Source organism: Amphiura filiformis, chromosome 4 (genome assembly GCF_039555335.1).
Source record: "Amphiura filiformis chromosome 4, Afil_fr2py, whole genome shotgun sequence".
Lineage (NCBI taxonomy): Eukaryota > Metazoa > Echinodermata > Ophiuroidea > Amphilepidida > Amphiuridae > Amphiura > Amphiura filiformis.
The window spans coordinates 32,819,279-32,843,562 of record NC_092631.1 but is presented as its reverse complement, the minus strand read 5'-3'; the positions used below and the strand labels follow the sequence as shown (position 1 = coordinate 32,843,562).

Genomic DNA, 24,284 nt, shown 5'->3' with positions numbered 1-24,284 from the left:
AAACCTTTCTTTTTTGATTTGGCTTTAACAAAATTGTTCTTTTTTATAGCACCAATTTTTTTTGTCAAGGTGTGACCCCCATAGCTGAACCCTATCAATTACCCTTGTTGAGATCAATTATTTGTAGATTCTTTTATCCAGCATCAGTGACTTGAAATGAAACTAATGAAGCAAGCCGGAATGAAAACAACACTTGCTGCCATTTTCAGAGTATGTTTCTGTGTGTGCAGTGTACTTTGTGGAGTGAAACAGGAAGTGTTCATGTAGGCCCTACATGTATCACTATCAGAACAACATGTGACTATTTTTTTTGGAAATTATAGTTTCCAATGTCGGCAATTTGAAAAATTGACTTACTGGCAGAATTTTTTGCGGAGCATTTTCGTGCTATTTGTGCTCAATGCAGTTCCCACGAAAATAAAGATGTTCTTTTATTTATAGGTCTATAAGAATTTATTTATAGGTCTATAATTATATTAACATTCAATTCATTTTCAGCATTAAAACAAATTGTGAGATTTGAGCTTAAAATTACAGGGAAAAACAACTTCCCACAGCCACCACAGATTCTGGGGACAAATGACACAAATCTAAGGTGGTGGAGGGAGACAAACTCAGCACAAAAATTAGGGCAAGTTTGTGGCAATGCAGCATCGTCTCAGCTGGTGGCACTTGGCAATTTTTTTTTTTTTTTTTGGGGGGGCATGGAGAGGACCAACTAGAGGATGGAGGGGCAAGGTTTCGACTTTGGGGGATATCCTCTCCATGCGTCCATCCCACCCAATCCTTGCACCACCTGACAATTCTCTTCCTTTTGTTAAATGTTCAATTGTCCTGGTTACCATATGCCTGCAATTTCTACACAAAATGGCGGGAGAGGGAAAAAATGAGACCTCGGTTATATAATTATGCTCAATTTTTTCAGCAAAAAGTAATTTAAATGAACATACATAAGGCACAGTGTACATGTACATAGTGTTGATAAGAGCAGCTGATTCACAGTGAGATTCACAGTGTTGTTGATTCATGTCTAAATTAATACACAACAGTTAAAAAGTTCATAGTATTTGAAGCCCTTCAAATTTTATTCTGATCAACCCAATTAAAGCTTCTGAAAGTAATACTTTGCCATACAATGTATGGCTGTACAAACATGTAGCCAGATTTTTAATTGAAAAGTAGCACATTATTGTAAGAAAAGGCAATATTTGTAAACTTGGTAAAAGAAGCCAAATTTTCAAATTTGGTACATCCAGTAGCAGTGCCATATGTGGTGCATACATTTAAAGCCATAATTTGTGATTTGCTTCACAGCGACGCCCTCAATTTTACTTGGATTTCTACTTTTTGCATAATTATAATGCCCAGTGGTGTACTAAAATACCACGTAAAAGACTAAGCCTGAAGTGCTTTAATAACAGTAAAATTTAACTTTTATATTAAAACCGGGGAGACCCGGTTTTATTCAGAGTTCACCGATCGAGTGCTTGCTAACATGTCGCGTGGATGTCAGCTTATGTGCACACACGTCGAGCGCGATGCTCCGTGCAGTATTACATGTAATATGATCGGCAAGCGTAGTACAGACATTGTAGGCGCTGAAATGAAATCGCAATTTTCTTCGTGATACCTCATTTGTTTGGCTCGAAATTAAAAGGGGACAATGTGATCAGTGAAAACAAACATTTAAAAATAGGAATCTATTCTTTATGCAAATCACACATTATTGCTTTAAAGGACATTTCCTGCTAATTTCAAGACATTTCCCCCATTCCACCCCCGTACCCCCGAAAAACATGCATACGTGTAATGGGTCAGTTTGGCATATTGTATATATAATTGCCTTAGAATGCGGACATATAAACTTTACATTCCAGCCGAGTCCCAGACTCCCTAGTGCATCTGTAATGTAAAAATGCATTTAAGAGCGTGTCCCATAAATGTGACCGTCCACGGCGAATGAGCCGTAAATTCAATTTTGTTTTATTTCGTGTTTAAAAAATAAACATCATAAACTTAAAAATGGTATATCATTTGACTTCAAACGATATCCAGAAGCGGGGTTATGGTTTGTTAAACTTTGCTCCTTCAATAAAATTATAGCTTTTTACGTTTTTACATGTGTCTCTTTTTCCACATTGCTGGCAATATATATCAAACAGTCATAATTGGCGGTCATTTCAAATCATCCCCAAGTCAACGAGGTTTAAGAAAGTTCTCTCATTGTTAATTGTTGGTTATGCATACCTGTACAAAATACAATGCCTGGTAACCCACCACTTGAACAGGATTTAGCAAAAGCAAACAAAGACCAGAGCTATTAAAAGTTCTATAGCCGGCCATCTAAGGTAGAAGCTTATTATCCACTTCAACAATAGGATTATTGATTAGTGTTTGACTATCAAAATAAGACGGATGTCGGGCCAGCTTAAGTTATCGATGAATACGACCTTCGTACACATTTTACACCGTAACACAGAATACAATTTAGGGAATTTACGGCCCGTTTGTGCTGCCGGGTCACAAATTAGCAATATATATGAAAATTAGTCCCATGTTGATTGGTTACATGTCATAAAAATATGTATATTTAATTTGCGTAAAACATCAGTAAAAGCTCACAACCTCCCCAATTCGACTGTCATGTGAATTTATACCATGGGCCCAGATGGATATCCATTGAGAGAAACTGACCTTCAACCCTAACTTAACTGTAAACCCTGATCTTAATCCTGACTCTAACCTTAAAACCTGGGCAAAGTAGTCATAACACTATCCCTAGTACTCTGTGGTGTGATTAAAGGCCTATTCAGTGATTTGCTCCTTCGGAAAGTCATAAAAATGATCAAAATTCAGTTTTTTGCTCGTTTGTTAGTAGCATAGATGTGCTAACAACCTGTAAGTGGTTAAGCCGAAAGCATTGTATTAAAGACAAAAGAGGACATTTTACACAGAATTTTAATATCTGTACTTAAAAGTAAAGAAATTTTACATGCATATGAATGGGGTTTTCAAGTTTCAATTCAATACTGTTTCCTCGTTTTTTTGCCAAATTCTTTTCCTTCAATTTTAAGCAATTTGAATTGAATTTTTTTACAGTTTCGATGAGATCACTGAATAAGCCTTTAAAAGTATGTTAACCTGAAAAAACAATCTGTGTGTTGAGTGTGGTTCAGTAGCAGGCAGAGTGTCAGATTTAGTCAGTGGTGAGTATGTAAACTATGACCCTGTTCACATTATAAAATTTCTTCATTCGACGAAGATAAGTTAATAACTAATTAAGCATGCTTAGACATTACGCTGAACGAAGATCGAACAAAGACATTGCACTGTACACATTTCATGAAAATTAACGAAGCTTGAACGAAGCTATCAGCTGGATTTCTTCTTTCCAAGCTAATTTTAATTGAATAAGTGGGGAAAATTGAAGGAAAATGTTTAAAATAATCCTGGAAAATAATATGGTGCGAGATGAATTGAGACAGCATGCAAGAGACAGCTGAGATGCATTCGACCTTTGACTTCAGCCGGCGAGGGTCACTTGTCCTATGATCACTTTCCTTCGTCGAACGAAGAGAGCATACACATTACAAAATTAGCTTCGTCGAACGAAGTATTTCTTTGTCGAAACAACCTGTTTAGCTTCGTTGAACGAAGCAAATGAAGAAAAGTGTACACACATTAGGAAAAAGCATTTTTAATCTTCGTTTCGAGGTTCGTCGAAAGAAGAAAATTTTCTAATGTGAACAGGGTCTATCTCTCTCTCAGGATCATATTGACCATCATCTGAACTGTTTTAATTACATCATAAATCCCAAGACCAATCCAACTCCCCATTGACCTTTGATTTGATTATGCAGACAAAAAAATATTATACCGTATTCGTATTTTTCGAAAAATTCCAGAAATTGAAAAAACAATTTTTTTTTTTTGGTTTTGGAGTGTCCCTGGACCTAGACCTGACTGCTAGGGTCATTCATGGTTGACCTAAAAAAAACCAAGAAAACAAAAACAAAGATATTTTGTATTTTTAATATGAAAATTGATACTTTGTTTTCATGTCATTCTCTATTAATGATATCAAAATGCATTCAAATTCAATGCATTTTGAAATCATTAATAGAGTATGACATGAATACAAATTATCAATTTTCATTTAAAATACAAAATATCTTGAATTTTTTTTTTTTTTTTTAGGTCAACCATGAATGATCCTAGCATTCAGGTCTAGGTCCAGGGACACTCCAAAACCAAAAAAAAACTTTTTTTTTTATTTTGTTGAAATTCGAGTATAATCCCACCCCCCAATTGTGAAAAATTTTCACCTAAAAAACGGGTGGGACTATACTCGGACCAATACGGTAGATGTATATTAATTTCAATTTTTATTATCATTATAGTTCAGTAAATATTTTGAAAACAAAATAATTTCTTCCAAAAATATCACTGATTTTTTAAAGTAATAGAATAGAAATAAAGGACTTGCTTTTTAGAGACTCACTTTAGAGACTCATAATGTGTCCTCTACCACAAAAACTATCCCTCATCCATTATTGTGAAGTTTTTCTAGACTTGGACACATTATTTGCCTGTATGGTAAAGCATACAACATCACCCTTTATTTCTTAATTACTATATTTGAAGGAAGGGGGTCTTATAGTGTACCTATAGGCCTAAAAAAGTAAGGGTGGGTCCATAGATTATCAAAAAATGGGTCGGTCGGTTTACTAGCCCGAATGATCGGCTTTGTTGGAGTCTTTCTTCTGGACGCTTTGTCGCAATGGCACAATTTTGCGGCAGTGGAAAAATGCAGCAGCAAAGCACATGGAATATGTCAGACTATTTACTGGCCCTCTTGTTGGTAATGCGTGTCTTCAATGTAAGTAAACGGCAGATTGATGATCGGAGCTAAATAGTGTCTTGCTAAAGTGCTTTCAAATTGTTGGCATGTAGTGGCTGGTCACTTTTTTCGTGTAAAGCCTGCGTTATTTAGCAGTAAAAGCTATGGTAAGTGCATTGTCCACTATGATTAACATCTTTGCTGCATTGATATGGGATATTAACCTTTAGCGTAAAGTTTGGGAAAAGATGAGCCCTGTCTCTTACAAATCCCACACCCTAGATGCATAGGTGTAGATCCCGGTGTGCATGGGGGGGGGGGGTAAATCCCCAAATATTTTGCCAGGGGGGATGATCCATACAATCATCCCCCAATGTTGATGCCTGTATGCTGGTTTTTGACCAAATTAACCTCATATGTGGCCATTTTAGCCCCCAAAGTGCCAATTTTTGCACACTTGGCATGATTATATTCCACTTTTGCACCATATTCTATCATTTTAGCTTCAATATGGCAAACATTTTCGAGAGCTTTGCGCGCGTTTGTGCCATAAACTTCCCCAAAAGGTGCTGCATTCACTATACTTCATGAAATGTCAAAAAGAAATCTACGCCACTGCCTAAATGTCTTTCCTGGAATGGGATGGGCCGTGTAACACATGTATATCGGGCTCCCCACCCAAACCACCAACACTTTCAGGTTCTAAAGGGTTTGTCAGGTTACAATTTTGGCCCTAAAGTTGATTCTGTTTTACATTTGATCTATGATTTGATGCACACACAATTTCTGTGCAAGAGTCAAGATGTGAAGAAATTCCAGTCATGTCATGTGCTGTAGTTCCAAATTCATGTTTACAGGGTCATTATTTTTTAAAGACCTTTCTTGTCTTGTTATTTTCATGGATTTATACACGTAATGCAACTGATGAAATTTGATGTATTATGAGTTGAAACATCAAAAATAAAATCAATTTTGAGATAAAAGAAGTGATCAAATTTTTAAAATTGTGTTTTATTGATTTTTAGTAGTTATGTAAAACAGTTGGACTTTGAAACTGATTAGTGATTACTCCTGTTTTGATGGTCCGTTTTGATAGTTTTTTTTTAACATCATTGTAAATGAGCAAGAAGACTAAACTGGAAATCTTCAGAAAAGTATTTTTTCTTTTTAAGCGATAAGTTTTCTGACTGTCACATTTGGGCTGTGATGCAGGTTTCAGTGGTTAGTTTAGAACCATTTTTGCATATAAGAAAAATGAAAAATTGGTTCAAAGTGAAAACTTTATGTATATGTTTATTACATTAAAAAAAAAAAAAAAAAGGAAAACATGAAAGTATAGGCCTAAATCTTATTAATTATTTCTGGATTAGTGAGTTTACATTTGAGAAAAGGCAAAGCATGTATTAATGTTTTAAGTATTTTATCTATCATATCTCAAGAACCACATGTCAATTTTACCATATTATCCATGGTATCTAAAATGTGGGTGCTAATGAATTTGAAAAACATTAAACCTGAAACAATACAATCCCCATGGCAAGAACCACATGAGTACATACTCACATGTCCTAATATGATCATATTATCTGTGCTACATGTATTTCAAGCATGTGTCTTCATGAATTTGTAAAATGTACTAAGAAAATGTGGAACCCACTACCAAATTGAAAACCCCTCTGCAATCCCTTAAGATGTCAATTTCTATTTCAAAGAACATGCGTACAAAGTGAAATGGCCAGTCAGCCGGCCAGCTATATGGTCAATAAGGCCGATGCATCCTACTACTGTAAAGTGGACATTTGCACTTGATTATTTTTTTGCGCTTTGTCATTTTTGAGCGGTTTCCCGTGTTTCTAAATTTGTGATTCTAAATTTCTTTATTGACCTATACACAAAAGGAATATATTTGCGAATTTTTATTTTCGCAGTAGAAGCATTGAACGTGTAAAGCGCGAAAAGAAATGTAGAGTGAAAATTTCTACTTCTATGGATCTCTTTGTATTGGCTATAATATAGAACATGCATTAATTTGGCACATGCAAAGTCTGCATGGTCATCGAGTTGTGTAAATTAGTTTGTGTCTTGGCGTTATAAGGCAACCACTTTGCTTTAGTTACAACATGTCTCAGACCTAAATGGATTTTTAATCATAGAGAGGGGTGGGATTTGGGGAGTTCTGTATGGAGTTTTGTTTGAGTGGCATGGTGGTACAGGCTCTGCCTTGCCAGTTAGAGCCCTTACAGGCTCTGCCATTTTGTGCTCTTGGGTAAGGTGCTTTACCTTACTTGCCTCTCTCTACCCAGGGTTGAAATGGGGAGCTGTTATTAGTGTTATGAATATTGTCCATTGAGCACCTCCCGAAGGTATGAGCATGCCTTGGGCATTGTATGGCAGCTGACATATTCTAACGATGCCAGAAAAAATGTAAAGCGGTTTGATACATATGCACATGTGAGAGGCGCTGTATAGATACGAACATTTTTTTTATAAAGTGTGTTTTGCAAAACATTGTAACTTGTAAGGCAAAGTTCTACTTTGATTAGTTACATGGCTCAGGCCTAGATTGGGTACTACATTGTAGATGGTACTATTGAGAGTTGGGATTTGGGGAGTTGGGATAAAGATCAGGTAAATTACGTTATGAGATTGTGTCTTGCGGAACATTGTAAAGGAACTTGCTTGATGCTTAAGTTATATAAGCATGTGGTTTCAGAGCTAATTTATATGTTAATATCACTAGAGTTATGTATGTCATACAGGCTGTTCGATCGTGCCTTGATGCAAATGGATTACATGTTATAGAGAGTTAGGATTTGAGGAGTTGGGAGTTGTAACTAGAGTTATGACCCATATTAGTGTTGAAATTGCAAATTTGTACATCCTTCGCTTGCATTAATTTGGTTAGTTAATTTGGTAGCAGGCCAGTGTGCCGATTTGGGACATATTGCCTCCTACATAGTTTGATAGCCCTGGTGAGAAACCAAAATAATACAAATACAGTTTTCAACAGAATGCTGACGATTCTTAACCATGTTAACCTTGTTGTGCATTGACCTTGAATACTAAAATAAAATATTAAGTGGCGACTTCATAAACCCATGAAGTCGTTAGTCCTAATTAATTAGTGTCCTCAATCTTGTCTCATCATAGACCATGTGATTACTCTGTATCATCAATCTACAGATATATTGATTGATGATAATCAATGATACCGGTAATAACAAAATTTTGACGTCATAAATTGAGTACGCAATGATACTGTGAGTTTCCTGTTCATAGATATGTTTGTTTACATAGGCTCACACAAAAATTCAGATAAGAAGACAAAAAAGTTTGGTATATTTTTTCTGATTGGGAAATAAAAATGGTCAGAATGTATACCTATGTAAAGTGTTGTTTTTGTTCACCAGACTTAAATATTGGTTAATGGCCATAATTTGCCACCCTTAGGGTTACATCACAAATATTATGAATTTTTGCACCAATTGAGTTTCAAATTAGAATATCTCCACAATTATTAACCCTAATCTAGCAAAAGTATACATTTTCGGAAAGCTGAAGGCATAAGCAATTTAAATAAACACATTTCAACTCATTGCTGCAATTTAACGAAACTTATCAGCGGAATCCCAGGCAAAATTACAAAAGGGGCACAATTTCAAGTCGCCTCGCTGACCGGCTTCCAGAATGACTTTACCATAACAAATGCGTGCGAAGCATGCGAAAATTTACAATGTTAATACTAAAATTGGTTGAAATATGACCAGGCCAGAAGTTGCCGGGACCCCCAAAAGGGTCATGACCCACGGTTTCGAAACCGCTGGTATAGGCCTTTATACAATTTCATTAGCATTTTCAGAAACATGTCTGGGGCAGTGGACTGCAATGTTTAAGGTTACTTAACAAAATTATGGTATATAGATAGTGAAAATCACCCATGACGTAAAGTTTATAGATAAATAAAATTAGGACTGTGTCATAGTCTGAATCAGTGCAGGTGCAGTATTTGTTTTTGGAATTTTGACGTCAAACCTGGAATTGGTTCAAAGATTGAGGCAAATGGGTTGATGAAGCAATAAAAGAGTGTGACATTTGGGAAACATTTCATTCTAATTTCTATAGGGTATGAAATAAGCATTTAGTATGAATATGTATGCAGTCACAGTACTCTATCTGTATCTGTGCAAAGTTACATTTTGTTGAAAGGGGAACAACTAATCACTAGTGTTGGAACCTTAGATTGGAAATTGTCTGAAATTGAGGATATTTCAAAATGTTCTCTTCTACCATGCTCACAGCAATTATAATTTGTAAGTACAATATGATTATATAACCAGTGTATCAAGTAGCAAATTCACACAATTGTTTTAAATATATTCTTGTGCTTTCAACATTTTTTTTAATTTTTACCAAAATTTGTTAGAAATGTTTTTTTACCACAGATTTTCTAATGCTTGTACACAAGCATCTAAAATTTAAATTAGATCAAAGAACTGGTGTTGACGACAAATGTTCTTATTAAACATAAGAGCATGTAGAAAGTGTTCAAGTACTTTTCCCATCAAATAACACATACAATTCTTGTAGATCTGTGTAAATGACCTCAGAGACTGCTTCAGAGTAAGGCCTTAGTACGCTGAAGAACACTTATGGGAGGATTAACTGCAGGTTAATATTGCGGTATGCATTATGAATGAAGATGAATTCATCTCCCATCCATAGTTCTATAACCCCCCATATACAATCATATCTCACAATTTGACCTGAAGTTGTAGAGTATGAGTTTTAACACCCAACTTACTCAAAGGTCATTCTGTAAATGTACAAATATATCGGTGTTAATGAACTGTGCCGTGATAGATGAGCATGTATGAGGGTGGATCACATGGGTCTTTTCGGTAGCACTTAAAATGTCGTAGGTACAGATCCCTGTGATAGTATTTTGAGACTTGCATATATTGCGTCATAGAAGATTACAGTCTGGCAGGCAATAGTATGCTTGTGTTATTACATGGAGCAAAGTGTCTTGTTTATCATTGGAAGATGATACAAGTTTGAGCTCTTGTGTCTGTTTGTTTGTTTAGTTTACTTCCTTCCATGTGGAAACACACTTGGGTTCTGATGGGATCTCCCCCAAGCATTTTGCGGAAGCCATGTTTTGTAAAGGTAAACATGGTATCATATGTGTAGAAACAAAATTGATGATAAAATCAAGGGACACTCATATTTGAAAGTGAAGATCCAGTGCCTCATCAGAATTAGGTCTTTTGGAATCAGGTTAACTTGGAAATAAAAACTCCCTTTAAAAGGGAAAGCCAGCCTCAATGTAGAAGAGGTCTTGTTTTGGTCAATGTGAAAGGCATTTTTAGGATCACGCTTACATCCCATGTTACATGACAGTCCACCAAACCATCAACGATGAGAAACAGCAGAAAACATTAACTCATAATCTCCTGTCTCTTTAATTCATTACTCCAAATTGTTCTGTTCTTTTTTTTTGTCTTTGTTGGTGACAGTAAAGAAAATTAATGATGTAAAGAAAGATAATAATGCTCTATTAGAGCGGTTGATACTCTACAATAATTTGGTCTTGGTATATTATAGTTACTTTGTAACTTTATGTAAAAGCTTCAATAGCGTATAATGTAAGAGTTTAAATTTTATGGGAGCAGTCAACATTTTAGTATGCTCATGAAGTGCTAGATGTTGTCAACATGTTGAGGTGATGGTAGTACTTTCACTATGTGGTAGTATGGAGTGTTGTTAGGAGTTAAAGGACATACAGGGAAGAGTTATCTGATTTGTAAAGTGTTAATTTATTTTATTTATTTATTTGTTATTGCAGTTGTGGGGTATACAACATGTAGTCACCGGATGCACTATATTTGTGACCAGCTCTAGTCCAATCAGGCTAAAGTATAATAATGAAGCTGAGATATAAGCAAAAAGTGTGGAAAGAAAACACACAATAAAAACATAAGAAAATGGACATACACATGTATAAAAATTCATAACTTTACCACCAAACTTGACCTGGGGATTCCACATCAGTAATTGTATGTACTGAGCAAGTTAGAAGTTAGAAATGGTAGTATAACTCAATTTCCAAAATTTCTGATGTTTCGTGCAGACGACCACCTAAATAACAAAATAATGCACAAATCAATTGTAGTCCCGGCCCCCAGGGGCCTGGCAATAGCGGGGTCCGAGCCAGGACTTGGCCGGGGATGTAACAGCTCAATGTGTCCCACAGTGTGGGGACGTAGTGGGGGAGTGTACGGGGATGTAATGCCTCTCAAACAGGCCGGGATCTACCCCGGGAGTGTACCCGAGACGTAATAGAAGAGTACTCACAACTATGCCGGGTCGTATGCGGGGGAAACACTCGCGAGGACTTCAAACATGATGCTAGGGGGCGGGGACTTGGCCGGGGATGTACCCCGGGGACTAAGCCGGGACTGTAACATGTTTGTAACAGTTTCCAAAATTACATCCCCGGGGCCGGGACTACAATTGATTTGTGCATAACCAGTATTTTGGGCTAAAAATAGTCTGGAATTGAACATTTTTCTCATAGCCTAGTAATTCTGGCCCAAAATCTCCCCATTCCCCCTCTATATTTATTACTTCAGACACCACTGCTTTTAAGAGCAGTAGCAGTACCAGGGGGCAAGGATGGCAGCATTTGCCCCCCCCCCACCATCTTGGGCTTTCCCCTACTTATCTGTCACCCTGTGAAAATTTGAGATTAGTTAAATGTTCACTTTTTCTTTTGCCCAAATCTCAAAGTCTGTGGAAATTGAATCATTCTGCTTGTTACCATCATCATATGATAAATGTTTTGAAATCAAATAAGTAATTTGGAACATCACACTAATCTATCCAATTACTCTCTGCTGTTAGAGGATTCTTGTGGAGCTTCAGAGAGACTCCGATCTAGATCCATTGTTAAATATTTGAAACCTTTGTTAAATGTCAGATACCAAATGTCCTGGCATGCATTCAAGGGTTGGATTTGTATGTTTTAATCATTTATGGTTCTATTTAGATGACGTTATTTTTGTATTTCATGGAAATCTAAATGTGAAAGGGGCAGATGTTGGTTTTCAATTCCTCCCTAAGGCAGTACAAAAAATAACGAGGGAATAGAGAGGCAGAAGGCCCTATCTGCAATAGCTGCCCTTTAGACATTTTGATAATTTCTAGAATTTCTTCATTCTATTACGTGTACATTTTATAATCTAATATGACACCAGGCAGCTATTACAGATAGGGCCTTCTGGTTCTAATCCATCGGTAAGAGGTAAATAGCTATGTTCAGACCTGGCGGTAACCTTCAAAGGTATGAACCTCTAAATGTAGCAAATGTAAAAAATTAAATTCACTTTAGATGTGTTCATACAATGATTTTGCCAGCATAAATCCCTGAGCCAACACTTATTAAAGTGAGTAACATGTGTTTAGGGTGTACATGTAGAAACAGGAATTTACCAATCACATGTGCACAATGATCTGCCACAATCATGCAGTTGACCTCTGAATGTAACCCTCAAATGTGTCCATGCGGACACAAACCTCGAAGTTAATCCAAGTACGCTTGGAGGTCCGACTAAATTCTTAAAATCTTGAGAGTTTGAGGTCACCCAAACCTCAGAGTTTCCCTTGGAGTGTCAAACCTCTAAGTGGGTCCACACTGACAAAACCTTGAGTTGTCTCTTGAGTGTCAGACTCCACTGTGAACACGGCTAATGAGATATCTATATTAATTGATTGGAGATTCTTAGGATTAAATTTAGATAGATACCAGCAGATGGAAACAGGATTGAAGTTTGTTTTATTCATGGTTTCACTAGGAACATTAACATCTATAAGTGCACAGTTCTTTAACCCCAATACACATGTACATTCATTGATTGACCTTTGAAAATTTGGGTACAAAAACTCATAATCTGCACCTTAAGGTTAAATTTTGCATTATGATTGTTTAATTGAGGTTATTGAACTATGCCATTGGGATGAGGCCATTGTGGTCCATAGTGTTTCAAGAATCTACGCATTAAAGGTGCTTGACTGCTTGACCAGATGGCTTCAATCCCATCAAAATGTAGATTTTGCATCAGGTGAAAGCAATTTTTTCTCATAACCCCATTGAAATTAAATAGGCTTGGAAACACATCTAAAAACTTATTTGACTATTTTCATTAAAAATCTTCAATTATTTGTTCGGAAATAAAATCATCTGACATGAAGAAGCTAAAAAAAAAAATTAAATTCTGAATTGCAAAATCATGAAGTTCATGTTTGCCTCCTTTTGGATATATACCAAGATAATGCAACTTCTGGGTTACATAGATCTCTTCAATTTGCAATAGATAATAGACCTGTGCATTTGAGAAAGGAGTTTGAACAAAAGTGTTGTTGACATGAATTGAAGCGTCCAATCGTGCCTCCAGTCCCACGGCGAGTTGTAGACCGAGTGAGAATGTTGGCATGCTGTTCACTTTTGGAGAAAAAATAAAGGCAAAGGTTAAAAACCTTTCACCGACCGACCCATCTGTAAAAAGTGGACAAGCAAATAATATCTTTTGGCCTTATTAAGGAGTTTGCATAAATTTAATTCTGGAAAAAAACATCTACAGCAAGTTACTGTAAATCTGCTTGCACTATAAACACACTAATTGACAAAAGTTATCAAGCGCTTGCCAATGTATATTTTACGTCATTTCGCCTGATGATTGCCACGTAAAGTGTGTGTGAAATCAATGGTAGCAAAATAAACCAAACTTTGCGTAGTAGCTGAATAAGTTATTTACTTATATCGCCCTTCATCTTTATTCATTATAATACTATAATATTATTTCATATTTTTTGTGCCTCTTTATCACAGATCCAGACTTCAGTTCTTCATTTACTTATATTGTCCCTCATCTATGTTCATGGTAATACATCATTATTTCATTTTTTTCTATCTATGTATCACAGATCCGGATGACTTGAGTTCAATGAAGAGCGACGATGCTTCGTCGAGACGTAAAACTTTCTACGATCAGCCAAGAGGCACACTGGAACACACAGTAAGTTAACAGATAAACACAAATTATATGTGACACGATCAAGGGGAATGAATCAGGTGTCGCTAATATTGTTTTTGAGATATTGGCAAAAACAGTGTTCAAATTCTTTTGTTGTATATTGTTTTCAGCTATTGATAAATTGCTCTTAGTCATAACTCAGTAACCAGATGTCCGATTTTGATGGGGTTTGCATCAAAATGTAGCATGTGTAAACTGACAGAAAATGATGTAAAAAAACTTCTAATTGAAATTTGCCGACATGTTCTGCCAACTTAACAGTTTTTTTTACTACATGTACACCAGCAAGCATTGTAAACATTAAAAAATTTTGAATAAGTGTTACTCCATGTTCTCTTGTGCAATTAAAGTGCAGCGCTTTAATATTGTTAATTAAGTCTTTACAGCATCCTTACATCTGTTCAGGCTTGCGCATTATGGAGAGGTTAACAAACTTTAGCCAACCAGGGATCATACTGATGATGTGTGGGTGGTATTGAATGTTAGTTATTGTTACATAGTGTTCAATAGTGAAAATATGTACATCCATATCAAAATGATGCAATTGTCGGCTGCTACACATATCTTTTTACATAATAGCTATAGGAATAAATAACAGACTCATGTCAAGTGGAGGTCATTTCAAATCATCCCCAAATCACATGGTATAGGAATACATAGAACATTCCTAAACCATGTGACTTGAGGATGATTTGGAGTGATGTCGACTTGAGATGAGATGCTATTTTGTAAAAAGAGGTATACGTAGCAGCGAACAAGTGCATTCTTTTGATTTGAATGTATACATTATGCCCTTAATCACAATGAGAGACAATGAATTGAGCAATCATTTAAAAAGATGTAAATTTATTCACAGCTCTTTTATGATGCGGTTTGTTTTATCTCCCTGTACAGGTGGGTGGGCCGAGATCACGGTGGACAGCGCCGCCTTGCAGTTTGGATCCACTCCATCTCAGCTGATGAGAATAAACCACATGTCCAGTCGTATGATATTCCCAGGCCAGGTTGGTATCACAGTAACTACAACAATGATTCTCCCTTCCTCCTCTGTCGTGGACCTTGCGCACACCCCTCCCCATCTCAGCTGATGAGAATAAACCATATGTCCAGTCGCATGATATTCCCTAGCCAGGTTGGTATCACAGTAACTACAACAATGATTCTCTCTTCCTCCTCTGGCATGGACCTTGCCCCCACTCCTCTCCCCATCTCAGCTGGTGAGAATAAACCATATGTTCAGTTGTATGATATTCCCAGGCCAGGTTGGTATCACAGTAACTACAAAAATGATTCTCCCTTCCTCCTCTGGCATGGACCTTGCCCCCACTCCCCTCAACATCTCAGCTGATGAGAATAAACCACATGTCCAGTCGTATGATATTCCCAGGCCAGGTTGGTATCACAGTAACTACAAAAATGGTTCCCCCTTCCTCCTCCTATGTGGACCTTGCCCCACTCCCCTCCCCATCTCAGCTGATGAGAATAAACCATATGTCCAGTCGTATGATATTCCCAGGCCAGGTTGGTATCACAGTAAATGATTCTGCAGATTCTCCCAACATCCTCTCTCGTTGTAGTCTGCACCACCTCTCTCATCTTAGCTGATGGGAAGAAACTATGTCTAGTTGCATGATATTCTGCATCCCTGACCATATAGGTATCTCCAGAATAACTTGCCCAATATCATGGGTCACTCCTCCCTCCGCAGAATTTGAGTCCGGAGCTGTGAACTTGAGCCTATTTTTGACTAAACTAAAATAGAAATATCACAGGTAATTGATGCATCATAGATGCATGTAACTGTATCATGGGGTTAGAGCAAGGACGTTGTTTCATTTATTTGCAGGAGATGCATTTTGGTGTTTCAATTTTGTCTCTTATGTATTTAAATTTTATGAATTGCATATATAAGAATTGTAAAATAGCTTAAAATATGTGCATTAACCTATATTTTCATAATCCATCAATAACTCAATTTCGCCTAAAATGTCACTTACAACATTCTTGCGCTGACCCGTCGACATGGGCTTTGTAAATTGAATATACATGATATAAAACCAAATTAGGAAAGTCTAGACGACCCCAATGTTCTTTTACTAGTGGATTAATAATATGCAGCCTGTCAACAATGGCATGCAAATCGAGTAGTACATGAAATTTTGGTTCAAGCAATGCAATATTTTCCCCCGAAGATTTGACTATTCTTTTGACCTTTCAAACCATCAAATCGCTAAGGACGTCCTGTTCATATAGAAGTTTATTTCCAGCCTTCCTTTGCTTACATTGCAAGTGTTGCCAATATTTTGTATTGACAAGTTGCCAAATCAAGCAACAACAAAAGCACCCAATCACACCTGAAGGTGGATCGAAAAGATAGCTTTGACTAGATTTCAAGGCAAACTGCTGAAAAATGCAAGTTAAAAGTACTGCATTTATGCATGCTTTTCAGCTAAATATTGGCAAATTTACACATTTGAGCATCTTTAGCTCATTAACTACATTGATAATAATCACAAAAATAAAATGATGTAATATGAAAACCGTATGTTTGATTGTCTTCTATAACAAAAGGCATATTGATAATTGTACTTTGCTATTCTCCAGTAAAACATGCACGGAGCATAAGTGACCCGATTAAGCCGCAAATCCTTTTGTTCTTTATTGCGTTTAAAGTACTGATCCTTTCAGCTTCAAGTTATAACATGCCTTTTTTCTATCACACTTTAATGGTTTTCACATCAAATTGAAGTTCTTAATCATGATGCAAAATCTGAAAATTAAGTTTTGACAACATTTGGTCTCATTGTCAATGCCTTTCCATCTGCCTTTTATTCATCACTTTCATCCCCTTTATTGTTCCTACATTATACTCTTTACCTGATAACTTAATCCCTGTCTGTCATCCTATAAGGGCTATTCCAGTTGAGTTCCATACACCCCCATATGGAACACATGACCTTAATCTTCCACACAGGGTGTGTTAATTTCAAATGGGGGCTATTCATTCAGGTAACCCCATATGAAATTCACACTCCTGTGTGGATAATCAAGACATGTCTTCTATAGGGGGTGTAAGGATTCCAACTGGAATGTCCCAACATGTTTATTTCATGCTTGGATGGTTCCCTTATTGAGCTCAGTCCCCAGGCAATATCAAGGCTGGGTAGATCATGAGTCCAATAATAGCACGTATCTGCGGAAAAATGTAATATGGCTGCCGTGGGTAATATTTCCAAGCATCAAAAGTGGGCAATTATGTCAACGAATGCTCTTTGATTCGCAAAAAGAAGAGTAACATATTGTTAGTAATAAACAGCTTTGATAACACATTGTTTGTCGTAGGTGTTGCCATCTTTGATTTGAACCCAGAAGCAAGTCATATTTCCTTCTTTTTTCGGAAGAAATTTGTGATTAACACTTAAAATTAGTGAAAATATTTCATTACATGTGTATAATATGTGACCTGGTCCAGTCCACTCAGGCTTATGTCATTTTTTTTTTCAAAATTGAGTTATTAACAGGTTTATATGAAGTAAGAATTCCATGAAGAATTCCCTTTCTATCAGTCCAAAGCCCATGTTTATAACTGATTTGGTTGCGAAATTACAACATTTTTACATGTTCATAGTCTAATTGTGGCTAACTATATATAACCCTAACCTACCTATTTCTGGCTATATCTCAGTTTCATATCTGCCGACATTAGCCTGAGTGGACTAAATCAGGTCACATCTATGTAAGTTGTGAAAGTTTCCATTATCTCAAATTTATTTTGACCAATTTTTGGGGAGAGGCAAAAATGTATTCTGCATTGGATTTTTAAAATCTTAACAAGCTGTTGCTCTTTTAAGTGCAGGGCCCAACATAACACAGTCATATCGTGCATTGCCTCTTCCATGGTCCTTGTCACTGTAGTGCCCTTCATACCTCATTGTTTGGGTTCCCACATATAAGGCCAAAAAAAATATTGTTGTGTTGCCCTCAAGTGGGAAAATGGGAAAGTTGGGTCGGACGGTCAGGATTTTTTTTTTTTAAACCTTCAGTTTTTAAAAATCTCCTCAAACATTAAATAATGTTTCTTCAATTAGGGACATTTGTCAATTTTGACTTCTGGATACCTGTTAGACATCAATTAAAGACTAGTCTTTTAATAAAATATTAATTTTAAGTGAAAAACATTGATTTTTTGAACAAATCTGTAAAAATCATCATTCAAAAAAAAAAAAAAAAAATGCAGACCCTGATTTTTCAGGATTTAGGGTCGGTCGGTTGAGGGCAACACAACAATTTTTTTTTTGGCCTAACCTGAGTGTAATGTTTGGCAGTAAGCATTTTGTCTTGGTACCATTTTAAAACAAAAATGGAATTTAGAAATAAGACATGCCGAGAAACAAAATTATCTAAAATATGGTAAAGAGCAGAATTTGTTTGGTTCACCATTACTTGAATTGTGGGTCAGGTAGTAAGAAAAACTTTTTTGTTTTTTGTCAAAATCTTTAAAAAGGTAGTGTATAAAACTGGTTTGCTTAAAGTATAAAGCAGCATCATGCAGATATGACCGTTGTGCTCAAATAACAATAATTACAGATATGTGATATCTTGAGTGCATTTTTGAGACTGTAAGGCTTGATGTAAACACCATAGATTATAATACTGAGTGTCCTGTTTATGCATTGGAATGTTCTCCTCAGGGTGATATATACTTTGTTTAACATAGAAATGGCAAGACAAATAATATCATTTTTGATATAGAATGACATGCACCCAGTTGGACGCAGCACCTTAGCTATAGTCTCTATACCTTTCTTGAGTCAGTAATTTAGATCATGTATCTCTAAATGTAATGATGAGAAGTATACATTTTCAGAAAGAAAATGATGCAAGGAATCAAATTATCATAACAGATTCCTGAAGCAATTGACAGTTTTTGAGAAAATCACAAAATTTGATTTTGCTTTACTGACTCAAGGAAGATACTGACTATAGGTGCTCTTTATAGTAATGCATGATTGGTACACTCTTACATGAATTTTCACAATCGTAAGTTGGGACCTGATAGTAACAGTAACAAAAACAATTAATTTTTGCTATGTAGAAGTGGAATAAATTATAACGGTGTCCCGTACTCCTGTGTGGTCCCAAGTTGGTGATAATTAAGAAACAACTGACTGCATACATATGCAAGTTACTATTACATCTAGGTAATGAAAATGGTGATTAGGCCAAAAAAAAATATTGTTGTGTTGCCCTCAAGTGGAAAAATGGGAAAGTTGGGTAGGATGGTCGGATTTAGTTTTTTTTTTTTTTTTTTAAACCTTCAGTTTTAAAAATCCCTCAAATATTAAATAATACTTCTTCAATTAGGAGACATTTGTCAATTTTGACTTCTGGATACCTGTTAGACATCAATTAAAGACTAGTCTCTCAATAAAATGTTAATTTAAAGTGAAAAACTTTGATTTTTTGAACAAATCTGTAAAAATCATCATTCAAAAAAAAAAAAAAAAAAAAAAATTGCTCCCCTGATTTTCCAGGATTTAGGGTCGGGCGGTTGAGGGCAACACAACAAAAATTTTTTTTTGGCCTTATTGTGATAATAGTTGCAAGAGGGAAATAGAATATCACGTAACCAATTAGCGGTGCAAAACAGGCGCTATCTTCAGTAGATAGTAATATGGATGTTTTAAACTGCTTATGCATGTGATGATAAACAGGGCATAATTAACTTGTGTGCAGGAAATCAGAATAATCAGAATTTGCATAGTAAATGTGTCCTTTTGCTTAAAAAATGACTGTCAAATTGAAAACACTTTGCCAGAAATGTGGACTGTCTTGCTATGAGATACCAGCTCTATGATGCTCTGATGGTAAAAGTATATCATCCTAAAAGTGAAAGCTAAGGTATTAGTTGAGAAGTATATCCATCAATGAAGAAGGCTGTATTTTTTACTATCACACATAAAAAGCAAGCAAAATTTGGCTTACTTTTTTCATTGATACATCTATGACATTATAATACAAATTAAATCAATTTTGATTTTACTAAAATAGATTATGATTTTGCCCCAGTTGGTATGTATTTACCAAATGTAAGAAGTGACCGCAGGCTTATCAGACAATTGGCTGCAGACACTCTTGACATTTCTGAATGCAAATTCACAATTCTGTTGAGTGTAATCATGCAAATATACAAATACATTTATGCTAACTCTCGGATGTAGTTCAAAATACTGCTTCATTTGAGATCAAATTTTATCTAGAATAAAATGATAATCAAAAAAAAAAAAGTGAATTACTTGAATACAAATTAAAAACATGAGTCTTTAAAGCAATACTGTCCAGTGTGACAAAAATATGTATTGGGACTACTGCAGAGAAAAATACTACTGCAAAGGGAAGTTACTATCTTCAGTAGATAGCAAAAGAGTTATATTTATTTATGGACAGCAAAAATATCCTGTCAAGGAGATGAATTAAACAAGGTACATAGCCCAGTACAAATGACCATACAGGGACATGCTGTAAACATGGGTATATAGCATTTACAGCCTATTGGTATATCAACAACCCCTTTTCCTTTTCTAGACAAATTTTGGTATAGTGAATGGGTTTTTTTTCCAAAATTTTCCTCACTGTTGCCTCACTATAGCCCAAGTTTTGAAAGTTTTCCCACAAATTTGGAAGAAATAGTTGTAAAAACTAAGACAATTGGTGTTTAATTTGGCTGAATTGGCTTTTTGTATACCGATGGGTCTAAATTTCTTGAAAAATTGGTATATTGATGCGTCCAATTTCAAATTCTCAGCAGCACACCCCTACCGAAACCAAACTTGAGTACCTCTTGGGTACATAGGTACTGTCGTAATCAGTATTACGAAAATATATCAAATAAACAAAAGTATTTTGTGAAATAAAAATAGATGAAAGAAGTATCTGGTGAAATAATAATAGAAATAGTTATCTACAGTAGATAGCAAATTTATTTTGTATCTAGAAGAACTAAAGAAGTATGTTGTTATGAGAAGAAATTACTGATAAATTGTAAAACCATTACTCTGGATTAAGCAGGAAAGTACCCACAGTCATACAGTACAGCATCGTCTCCACTTGTAAAACACAGAATATCATCAGACCAGAGCCGCTGAATGATATTAATTATAGCAGTCCTTTGATAGCTTTAATTGAATTTGTAAGTAAAATGTAGCCATTATGTAAGTCCATTCAGGCATTAGGCAGCAAGTGTTTCAAATAGGAGCCTCAAGTCTGTCCTGGCTGTAAGTTTAGATGTTTTTATTGCAACAGGACAGTCAAGTGCTATGTGTGATTAATGTGAAGAGGTTACATTATAATGTTTACAGAGATGCAAGGAAGCTGTGATGAATAGTTATAGGATGTTTAATTAATGATAGTGCTTTTGAGAAAGCTGTGATGAATGGTTATTTATAGTACCGGGTGTTGTTTTTCATAAAGGGTATTAACTTCATCTACATGTATGATGATAAGAGATAGCTGTCTACAGTAGATAGTAAACGTGTGAAGACTAAAAGAATAAGGAAAAAGGAAAACAAAAATATTACAATAAAGAAGCAATTTTCAAACTTAATACATCACTATGGAGTAGGGATGGGAACGTTAAATACATGTACCCGTTAAACGCATGCATGATCCGTTATTTTTTTTGCAATTGTGTTAGATGTGTACACGCAAGTCATTTTCAACCTTCAATTTTCCATTCTTCAATGCTAAACAACAGTTGAAAGTAACAAAATCTGAAGACGACCTTAATAATTTACCTTGAAACTTGCTCAAAACATTAATTCTTCAACTATAATACATCATAATAATGCATAGTTTCTGACATGTTAGGGCTGTTGCCTTAACAAATTTTACCTCATTGTACGGCGCCATTGGTACTAGTATAACCTGTTAAAAATTCCTGTTTTTTGAGGTACACCACACCGCACCTATCATGTATCGTATTTCAACTTGACATTGATGCGTGTTAATGTGTTAAACGCACACATCACTGCTGCGTTAAACATTCGGGAAAATAAACTGAATAACACATTCCTACTCTGGAGCAAGCAGAAAAGTACCCACAGCCACAGTGTATTACAGCATCATCACTCCACTAGCACAGAATATTATTAGACCAGAGCTGCTAAATGATCTTATTTATAGCAGTCCCTTGATAGCTTTAATTGAATTTGTAACTAAAATGTAGCCATTATGTAAATCCATTCAGGCATTAGGCAGCAAGTGTTTCAAATAGGAGCCTCGAGTCTGTCCTGGCTGTAAGTTAAAATATAACAGAATGATTAGTTTTTGACTGTATGCTTTTGTGAGTGTTATATATGATGTGGAAAGGTTACATGAAAATGTTTATGGAGATCCATGGATGCTGGGATGAATAGTTTAGGATGTTTAATTAATGTTAGTGCTTTAAGAAAGCTGTGATGAATGGTTATAGGACTGAGTGTTGTTGTTCAAAAAGAGTATTAACTTGATGATCTTCATCTATGATGATAAATGTGTGAGAGATAGCTGTCTACAGTAGATAGTAATCTTGTTATTGTGTCTAGAAGACTAAAGAATAAGGAAAAAATAAAAAATATATTGCATGAAGCAATTTTCAGATCCAATACCATCATCCTGGAGCAAGCAAAAAAGTCCCCACAGCCACAGTATATAGTACAGCATCACTCCACTTGCACAGAATATTATTAGACCAGATCCGCTGAATGATCTTAATTTTAGCAGTCCTTTGATAGCTTTAATTGAATTTGTAACTAAAATGTAGCCATTATGTAAGTCCATTCAGGCATTAGGCAGCAAGTGTTTCAAATAGGAGCCTCAAGTCTGTCCTGGCTGTAAGTTAAGATGTTTTTATTGCAACAAGACGGTCAGTTTTTGACCGTATGCTTCTGTGAGTGCTATGTATGATTATGTGCAAAGGTTTCATTGTAATGTTTATGGAGATACAAGAAAGCTGTGATGAATGGTTGCAGGATGTTTAATTAATGTTAGTGCTTTTAAGAAAGCTGTGATGAATGGTTATTAGGACTCTTGATGTGAGTGCTTTTGTTCAAAAGGGTATTAATTAACTTGATGATATACGTATGGCGAGAGTATGTCAGGAAAGATGGAATGCAAGAAAGATGAGAGATATTTAAGGTTGAAATTGTGGATATTTACCACATTACTTCAGCTCTGAACTGTACAAATAAGTACCATTATATTACTAATAAAATGGTTAATTTATAATTTACTTTTATGTAAGTAAGTAACCGATTTAAGGTGGTATTGGATGCATTTTCTAGAAATAAGGAAAAGCTTTGAGCATGTTTTAAACAGATTAATTGAGTAGGGTAAAGTACACTGATCAATATGCCTTTTGTTTGAAGCAAATCGGACATACGGTTTCTATACTACATCAAATTATATGTTCTTTGTATCTTATTGTTTTTATCAATAATCAATATAGTTAATGAGCTAAAAGGACTGTAAAGGCTCATTAATATGTAATTTTTGCCAATATTTTGCTAAAAATCAATGCATAAATGTTCATGGTACTTTTATTTTGCATACTTTTGCCCTGAAACTTGGTCAAAGTGTTTCTAATATGTTCTAATGTATTATATAGTGAAGCCGCCCCCTCATTTGCATATTTGCATAATTAATGAGCTAATTTGCATAAATGCTAATTAATTATGCAAATTAGGGCGGCTAGCTCATTAATTATGCATAAATTATCTGGAAGTCATTAGGAACACTTTGACCAAGTTTGAAACCAATATTCTGTTAAATAAAATGTTATGAACATTTATGCATTGGATTTTAGCAAAATATTGGCAAAAATTACATATTAATGAGCACTTTCAAGTCATATTAGCTCATTAACTGTATTGATTATTGATAAAAACAATACAATACAAAGACATTTAAAATGTATGTATTATGAAAACCGTATGTCCGATTAGCTTCAAACAAAAGGCATATGGATCAGTGTTCTCTGCCCTACTCAATTAATATGTTTAAAACATAAATAGAGCACTTCCAAAATGGGTCCAGAACCACCTTAACTCAGTTGGAATTATTTTTGACAACACCACTATATGTGATGCGATCAAGCAAAATCAGTCGGAACTCGGTAATATCAAATTTTCAGTTTGTAGTAAAGAGCATTTACAAATCTGGATTTTGCAGAAAATTCCGTAGAAATTGAACATCCAGTTCCAAAGATATGAGCAATTAAAGAGTTTCCAAAACAACAGGAAACAAAATCATTTGTTTGGCTATATCTCAAAATCAATATTTCCGAGTTTGCTTGATTTTGCTTGATATAGAAGAGC

General features: G+C 35.5%; 1 protein-coding gene and 1 long non-coding RNA gene across 3 annotated transcripts in view; both read left to right on the top strand.

Annotated features, from left to right (window-relative positions):
• LOC140150815 (uncharacterized) overlaps positions 1-13,916 on the top strand; it is a 49,414-nt gene extending 35,498 nt beyond the window's left edge. For both annotated transcript variants that reach the window (XR_011858851.1, XR_011858852.1), the window contains one exon: positions 13,823-13,916. This is a non-coding gene — a long non-coding RNA (uncharacterized lncRNA). The remainder of the gene's footprint in view (positions 1-13,822) is intronic.
• Positions 13,917-14,798: 882 nt separating this feature from the next.
• LOC140150129 (nuclear receptor coactivator 7-like) overlaps positions 14,799-24,284 on the top strand; it is a 70,347-nt gene continuing 60,861 nt past the window's right edge. Inside the window, 1 exon segment of the mRNA XM_072172134.1 lies at positions 14,799-14,936. Within this exon segment, the coding sequence (XP_072028235.1) occupies positions 14,799-14,936 (138 nt within the window).